General features: G+C 38.5%; 1 protein-coding gene across 1 annotated transcript; it reads left to right on the top strand.

Moving 5' to 3' along the window:
• Positions 1 to 2695: 2695 nt before the first annotated feature.
• On the top strand, positions 2696 to 7825 carry calm3a (calmodulin 3a (phosphorylase kinase, delta)). The gene is made up of 6 exons (XM_015058056.1): positions 2696 to 2901; positions 5397 to 5427; positions 5923 to 6066; positions 6353 to 6459; positions 7340 to 7475; positions 7584 to 7825. The coding sequence occupies exons 1-6, from the start codon at positions 2899 to 2901 to the stop codon at positions 7610 to 7612; spliced, it is 450 nt and encodes a 149-aa protein (XP_014913542.1). The 5' UTR covers positions 2696 to 2898; the 3' UTR covers positions 7613 to 7825.
• The last annotated feature ends 1051 nt before the right edge of the window (positions 7826 to 8876 follow it).

Below are 8876 nucleotides of genomic sequence, written 5' to 3'. Positions count from 1 at the left end.
GTGTAAGAGTGGCAGTGTATTTTTGAGATTTCTGTACCTCATACTATCCTGCTCTGGCAAGATAGTCCCAGTTTTTTTTAAACATTCATTACTAGCCTGACTCGAGATAATGGTTAATTTAGTTGAGAAGTCATTTTTTTGTGATAGCCTCACTTATGTGTATGTGTACCTCACTGGTATCATAGGTTTATTTGTCTTTCCTAGAGTGAAGAGTGACAAACAGCATTGCACCTCGTGTTACCTTTATTATGATGAAGTCATGAATTCCTAATTAAAAGGTTCTGGATTTTAATCCAATGTTAGTTTTGCAACTTCAAGGACATATACACAAACACACACACGTGGCTATCTTTGTGGAGACTTTAAATTGACTTCCATTCATTCTACAGCTCAAACCTTACCCCTATCCTAACCCTAACCATTATGTACCTAACCCTATGCCTACCCAAAACTCAGTTCACACCTTAGTCTTAAATCTAACCCCTGACCCAAAAACAGCGTTTCCCCTTGTGGGGATCAGGCTTCGGTCCCCACAAGGGGCAGTAGGTCCCAACAACGTAGTGTCAGGAAAATGATCCCCACAAGGTATTAAACAAACGCACTCACACATGCACACCCATACACACACACATAGATAGATAGATAGATAGATAGATAGATAGATAGATAGATATGTACAGCATATATGGATATCTAGATATCTATATATAGATATAGAGTTAAAGATATAGACAGACATAAAGTAAAACATTATGGATGAGAAAAGGAAGGAAACAGTCTCTGAATAAACCTTAGAAACCTGTGTCTTGTCTTTTACTGCCCTCTGATGGACTGTGAAAATCTCTGCTTGACTGGTAAAAAAAAACAAAGGAGTGCAGTTGTGTAAACAAAGTGTCCCAATTTTGTGACTCCTGAAAACCAGGTTTACATCAAAACAACATTTTTACAATGATGGTTTGGAGACTAGAGCGCTCAACTGGTACTAAAGAAACCTCTTTTCATATTATCTGAATATGTTCAAGCAGAATTTTAAACAAAGGTTGAGTTAGGAAGTCGATGGACCAGTGGTAATTGAGGAAACATCAGTGGCATATATGTGCAGCAACTTGATATGCAGCATAAATTATGGAGCCTATTGCAGCACCAGCTGGGTATTTAAAAAAAATTAACATGAGCTGACAACAGGGATAAAATTCACAAGAGGATGAGTTCAGTGTAATGTTTGCAACAGAAAAAAATGCAAAGAAAATATGCAGAAAACTATATCCCACTTATTCCCAACAAGAGCTTATTGCATCAAAATTGTATAGCTAAACAACCTCCTGCTGTTCCTGATAAGAAAAAGGATTCAAGCTCTCTCCAGATCTACCATCTACCCTCTTAAAGTTGTTGCTAACAATAGAAGAGTTCGTATCTAATCTGACTGAACACATTCTGGCTTAGTCATAAAACTGATGTGATGACACACGTCTAAACAAAACTTACAGCTTTTTCTGCGTATTTAAGCTAAAAAGCAGGGAACACGATGATAAAATGCCCATGCTACTTGTCAAAAGCTCAATTTCACTTGTTTCTTCTGATTTTCACTCACTTTGGATATTATAACACCATCTTCTATCCTTTCTTTTACGGGTTATTCAAACATGACTGTAAATCTGTGTTCCTCATTTCCGGTCCTGAGGGACCGCTGCTGTAATAGGATGTAGCTACTTTTTGCTACTTTAGTGAAATTTTAGTTGTGTCCCTCCTCCAACATACCTGAATCAAATGGCTTGATTCCCTCCTGGATTTGCAATAAAGTTCCTCAGAGTATCGCTAATGACCTCATTATTTGACTTAGGTGTGTTGAAGCAGAGACACATCTAAAGGTTTGAAGAACACTGGCCTTTCAGGGCTGGAATTGAAGACCCACGGTCTAAGCTTTTAGTTGTGTGATGCAAACTAAAAGTTGACTATTTTATTGTTGTTCAGGAAATCAAGATAATAATCCATGTTATGTTGATTTCCTGATCAATACAGTCTCAGTAACTTATTGTATAAGCTCAGTTAAAGCATCTCACTTTAACTAATCTTCATTGTGGTTCTCCTCTGAAACATATACCATTTTAATGCAACATTGGCAAATATGTTATCCTTTAAATTATGTCTTAAAGTTCGTGTTTATATTAACTATTTCAAAATAGTTCATGAAAAGTAAAACTGGACTGAAATATCCTTTCTTGCACAATCATCTCCAAATATTTCAGAGGACAGAGCCAGTCTTTCTTCATATTTTGACCACAAAAACAAAACATTTTGCAATTCATAATATTCTATCTGTTTATTGCTTTTCTTGCACCATAAGGGTACATGCTCTGGATGACATATACTACTTATATTGTTGACTGATAATATTTTACTACACAAGTAAAGTTACAAAAAATCAATAATTTCTTGAAAGCATTTGGTTTTTGTTCTGGGAAAATGTCCCTATGCTAGATTTCTTTTAGTATCTTTGCGCACATTGCTTACCTAGAGTGGCAAAGAGTGTAGTGTGGCTTATTAAGTGTTAAATTATAATTAAGATTTAAAAATAAAAAATCAGTATTAAAAGAATACAGCAGTGGGTTATGTAGTTGTAATTCTGGTCAGTTCTGGAGATGTAGAACACCAGGGGAACAGCGGCGGAAGGATACAATTTTTTGTTTTAAAGGAGCCGAAGCACAACGCCGGCGTCGCTGGATTGAGGTTTCCGGGCAACACTAGAGTGCAGGCTATCCATATTTCCGAGACTGTAGACATTTATATTCCATCTGTTTTGATTGTCTTATCAAGGTGACATTCTCTGCGGTAATTTAAAGTAAGAGTCGCAAATCAAACATTTGTCTCCTTCGCAGAGCTTAAAAACTCAACGGAACAATGGTGAGTATCAAGCTAACACTTAGCATGTTAGCAAGGCTTCGCTGGCGTCTCGATGCTAAGGCTTAAGTGGTCGCTGTTGAATTAATTCGTGTTTTAACGTGAATGTTTCGTTTAAGCATTTGCAAAGACCAAAACTCTACTTGACACATAGTTTGTATCGTAATTTTGCAGGACGGCGGGGAAGCCTAGCAAACATATTTACCTAGTGGCGCTTCCTATTATTGGCAGTTCACTTAAATTTATAATCAGCAGCTCAAGTTAGAGAGCTCCCTTTAATTTTCTGTTATCCACAGTGGAGCGCAGGTTTCAGAAATTGTTACGGAAACGATTTAAAATGCGACACCAAGCAAACATCCAGGTGGTTGTAGTCTGCATGCATAAAGGTTGGCAGCATGTTTATTTTTTTAACCCGTCAGTGGGCGTGGTTGCAGCGTCTTTGAGTGGTTTTGCAGTGTAATAATAGTCGAAATCCGTAGACTCGTATTGTTTATTTAACAAGAACGCCTTCGGCGTTCGGGTTAGATGGCATGCTAACAACCATTTTGTCATTTCACGTTAGCTATTAATGCAGCTCTTCCTGCAAAGCGCATCAGCAGGATGGTTTAAATGCAGCTTGACATGCGCAACAAGCAGATGGGGGTTTTATGATATCTGATGACTGCAATTACATAACAATACGCCTTGCAGGTAGTAGCTGACTGCACGCGATTAGCTACAGTTGTGTCCACATTTCAGTCTTCCAGCTATGGCAGCACCACCATGTCACCATTCTTCTCGGTTACGTATTGCGCCACAACGTTGAACCGCCATTTTCTTATTGCTGAGCTGTCTCTTTTTCCCCCCTCCCCACGCGCCCCCCCCCCCCCCCCCCGCATTGAACCAAAACATGCTTGGTGCAGCAGCCGCAGTGCATCCTCCAAATCGGGAACTAACTAGTTTTGAACGGCCCAGTTAAGGAACACAAATGACTCCCTGCCTCTTTCCCGTCCCTGTGTGTTTCACTGTTGGACTTCTCTCATACTGTTGCCAAGAAAGAAAGAAAAGAAGAACGAAAAACAACGTGCAACATGTCAATTTTGTGCGCTATCATCCTGTGTCACATACCGGCATATCATGCTACAGTCTTAACCAAACTACAGTTTGTGTTTTCACTATGGGGATTTATACTTGTCGGCTTATAATTTGACAGTTTTACCATCATTTCACAGCTGCTGTGCTGACTACATTTCTTACAGCAAATGTGTGTGTGTGTGTGTGTATATGTGTGTATACATATATATATATATATATATATATATATATATATATATATATATATATAACACACTTCTATTCTCGACAGTGTGGATAGTCTTGCTCTCCTTCGCTTACCCTCCCACCCCCCATTTCATCTAACGTGGTGACTCATTGATTTTGATTCGAAGAACACATGGCGTTACCAACACCTCAGGCTCTAGAAATGTTGGCTTTAATCTTTTTTAGTTTTGAAAAAGGACAACAACAAAAAAGAAATCTGCAAAGTTGCGCTATCTACATTTTGGAGGGAGAGGCACAAAATGCAAACCATCTATCCGAGTTGAGTTTTGTGCCAACATACAGTTATGAGCCCATCTTCATCACCTAATACAGTTTATTCAGCCTCGCAGACTTCCTCAGGCTGCATAAATATTCAAAGCAGCATTCAAAGCACGGCCAAACGATCCGTCCTTGAGGTTGTTGGGTCTCTGCGGCCTGAACTTAATATTTGCCCATTAAAGAATATTACAAAGAGATGGTTAGCTGCTGTGATATTCAGTGTGCTACATAGGCGACCCTGTTCGTGTCTCACTAATTATAGCAGGCATGTGTATTTCGGGCTGTGGAGAATTTATACCCGTCCCTCATCACACTTTCTCAGCCTGAAGTGAGCACATCGCCTGACTTAGATAGGCCTCTTCAGAGTTTACAAGCAGGGGAGAATGATGTCTTGGATAAGTGTTAGTTCTGGTGCGAGAATAAGTACAGCACATGGAGAGATTACTTTCACACCGTTTGGAAATGCATTGTCTGACCTTCCAGAGCAGAGTCGCTTTTGCTTTTCAAATCACTTGTTGAAAGATCATTTGTATACAAAAATGCACAAAGTTTCAGATTTGGCAGGGTGGACCTTTAAAAAAAAAAGTAAACTCTTTAAAATATGATAGATTTTGCTGTAGAAAATTTATTTTAGGTTATAAGTAGTGGTTCAGCTGTTGCAGAATAGATCTTTTGCACACTTTGAGCTTTTTTTATTCTATTTTTACTGAGTGTATAGGTAGGGATATGATCCTTAAAGAGGCATTTTTATTCAGTCTTTTTTCTTGTCTACTTTATCGCCTTGTCTAAATTTGTGTCCTTGAACATCCATGCAAGCAAACACATTTAATTTACATTAAATTTGAATCTTGTAACTTGCAAGTTCAATACATTCTACACTGAGCAGAAATGTGAAAAGTGTTTTGTGCTTTTGTTTACAGGCTGATCAGCTGACAGAGGAGCAGATTGCTGGTGAGCGCATACCTCAGCCATGTTTGGCCTGCTTTATCTTTAGAAGCACCTTAATTCATCACCAAATGTGAAAAACCAGCAAAGGTTGCATTTTAGAAATGGGTTCATTCTGTCACTACAAGTATGGTTAAGATCTTGTGAATGTAATAACCAGCGGATGTTGTTCTGAAGATTATGTGGGCGAACCTTTAAGCTTTTGGGTTTTGAAAGACAAAACTTTTTGAGGAAATATATGCTCATTAGAACATTATTTTTATTTTTTTTTTACTTTTACAGGTTTTTTTTTCCCAATAGTGCATGTTCTGAAGAAGGTCGTATTCTATTATTGGCCATGATTAGTAAAGTTTTCAAAAAGTTCTGGTTCTTCTTTGTATTGCATGTCTTTGCAGATGTGTTGTTAATGCTCCACATAGTTTAATTATTGACCATTATTAAGACTTTGTGTTAAATAAAGTCTGAAGCCAACTGGGGGCCACTGTTTCTGTTAATGTGCAGAGTTCAAAGAGGCATTCTCACTGTTTGACAAGGATGGCGACGGTACGATCACCACCAAGGAGCTCGGCACGGTGATGCGCTCTCTGGGACAGAATCCCACCGAAGCTGAACTGCAAGATATGATCAATGAGGTTGATGCTGACGGTAAAGAAACCAAATAAAATTTCTCAACCATATCGGTCCTATAAAACAAAGATCCGTGTGCAGTCATAAGACTCGACACTCGTGTCTGATTTGTCTTTATGTTCTAGACATGAAAGTGTTCAGTAGTCACTGCAGATGTTTGTCCACCCCAGCCTTGAGACAATTCAACGTATTTTATACTATTGCTAATATTAAACAGTTATTTTGTTCTTGGTTGTGATGGTGTTCAGTAACAGTTGCCCTGTTAGCCAAATTAAAGCTAACTTGTTTCTCTTTCACATTGTAGGAAATGGAACGATTGACTTTCCCGAGTTCCTGACTATGATGGCCAGAAAAATGAAAGATACAGATAGTGAGGAGGAAATCAGGGAAGCCTTTAGGGTATTTGACAAGGTACAGCATTAAATTAATCAGCAGTCCCAAGCAAAACTGGACAATGTTTTTATCTTGATACTGTAACAACGACAAGAAAAGCACATTCAAAACTATTCCTAATTGGAAAAATGTCTGAGTTTTGTGTTGTCCTAAAATAAGACGCTTTACCCAAATTATTCTAGATGATGATTTTTTTTTTGTATTGAAGTGTAATTTATTTGTTAAACACATTAAAAAGATATTTGTTTTTAGTCGTAGTTAAACTTTCTAGAGACGTTTTAAGCAAAGATGCAGGAGAAATATTTTAACATCTTGGTTTTAAATTGTCTTTGGGTAAAGTAACTCATAATGAATATTAAATTGGGCTCCGTTTTTACTTTTTTGAACTAGCCTACGGAAACAAAGAAACTAGGAGACCACTGATAAATCATGTTCCTTATTTTTGGATGATCGGTCAGTTCTTGTCCATTGACATTTTCTGCCCCCACAAAGGTCTGAAAAACGGCCACTGTCCTCTTTTGCTCCACTGTGAGACGAATCCACCCACCAGATCACGTCTGCTGTCAACAACGGTCGCCCCGCTGTTACTGGCTATGTCTAGCAACTTCTCAGACCAAAAAAATTTATGAAAGCAGGTCAACATTTTTCTGGATATCGGTGATCGGCCTGAAAACCTGGTCATTTCCTCGTCTGTCAGGGTTTTGTATTAAACACCGAATTACCAGTTTGTTGGATAATTGATAAAAAGGACTGGTGTTTTTCCTAAAATGGAAGTTCAGTCACCAGGCTAGTCTATTTTCCCATGGAAGAGCCAAACCACAGAGCAGAAATTATGAATATTTCAAGACATCATATGTATGTCCTACCGTCCCAAAATAAGATTTTGTCTTATTTGCAGGACGGTAACGGCTACATCAGCGCGGCGGAGCTACGGCACGTCATGACCAACCTGGGTGAAAAGCTCACAGACGAGGAAGTGGATGAGATGATCCGCGAGGCTGATATCGATGGTGATGGCCAGGTCAACTATGAGGGTGAGTTGTCTTTACTACCAATCCATAAAATAAAACCCTTTTTTTTTTTAAAGAGATATTTCTAAACATGTATATCTAAAAAATGTCGCACTGTCTTCTTCCATCCAGAGTTTGTCCAGATGATGACCGCCAAGTGAAGGGAGCGCTGAAATTTCTCTCAATGTTGCTCGTCCCACTAAGATTACCGTCGTCTAAGAAACTTAAAAAGCAGGAACAGTTATCAAATGTCGAACAACCACCCCCTTCAAAAACCACTCGCCTGTAGGAATTTTCTCAATGTGTGCTTCAAAACAACCAAATAATACTTCGAAGGTATCTGTTTAAAAAAAAAAGAAAAGCAAACAAACAAACAAACAAACAAAAAAAAAACACCAACAGAATAATCCCTAAAGAAGTTAAAGGACCAAGCTTTAAGAGGGCCAAAGTCCTCCAACTTCAGACCAAGAATCTGCTGAGTCACCCAGCTGGTGATTAATTTAGAGGAAAGAGCAACACAGAACTGGTAGAAGGATAGAACTTAAGGCTATAATCTGTACAGGGACGTTGGCTTTTTAATTCTTTCCAGATAGTCTTCAACAAGGGAAAACTGTCTTGCACCTGTGTTAACTCTTTAAAAGAAAAAAACACCAAAAAAAACAAACAAAAAAAAACAACAACCATGAATCGAGTACTCTTCTTGCATGCACCCTTTTTGTGGCCGTCTCTTGTGACAACAAGGAGGCTCTGAACCCATCAGAGGTAGTGGTCAGTTTGTGTACACACTGGAGGTATATACATGAACATATAGCTATATATCTGTACAATTTGTCTCACTATTGATTATTGCAAGAGCAGTTAGTTGAGATGTAGGGTGTTTGTGCTCAGCTGGAGGCGAGCGGCTCGGGAGTTCAGGAACGGAAGAAGAACTTGAGACGTAAAGGTGGGATATGTTGTGGTGTTTTGAGCTGTAGGCTTTATGCCGCCTGCGGCACAGATCGGAAACAGGCGCGCTCTTTGCTGTTTCAGACTGACTATCGTGGGGGGAAGAAAACGACAAAAAAAAAAACAACAACACTGTAATAACTGCAGTTGATACATTTGTTCCGCAAATGGATATGAAAAAAATATATATATATTGATGTGATGCTTTTTAAATGTTACGTTAATGTATTGACAACAAACTTTGGTTACGAAATATATCTATATATTAGTGTATCGTAAAGTTTGCATTGCCTATTGTTCTAGTACAAAGATCTGTGACATGTTTCCTCTTCGGATTTAAAATGTGCCATAATACTCTTTAAATGCATCTCAACCTTGCAAGGCTCGTAGTTCATCAGAATATTATAAATCAACCTATAGCAATGTAAAACCTTTCCATGCAGTCGCACTTTGGTATCAACCATGTGGATGTTTAAAAAA

This window comes from Poecilia latipinna, unplaced genomic scaffold, assembly GCF_001443285.1.
Source record: "Poecilia latipinna isolate Pla-1442-1.1 unplaced genomic scaffold, P_latipinna-1.0 Scaffold1513, whole genome shotgun sequence".
NCBI classification, from domain to species: domain Eukaryota; kingdom Metazoa; phylum Chordata; class Actinopteri; order Cyprinodontiformes; family Poeciliidae; genus Poecilia; species Poecilia latipinna.
Note: the sequence above shows the minus strand (reverse complement) of the source record. Positions and strands in the feature narration are given on the sequence as shown.

Bases quoted from the DNA above. Each gene is read 5' to 3' on its own strand.
- calm3a (XM_015058056.1), top strand. The intron at 6,067-6,352 runs GTAAAGAAACCA...TTCACATTGTAG, and splicing joins CAATGAGGTTGATGCTGACG to GAAATGGAACGATTGACTTT. The intron at 6,460-7,339 runs GTACAGCATTAA...TCTTATTTGCAG, and splicing joins CCTTTAGGGTATTTGACAAG to GACGGTAACGGCTACATCAG.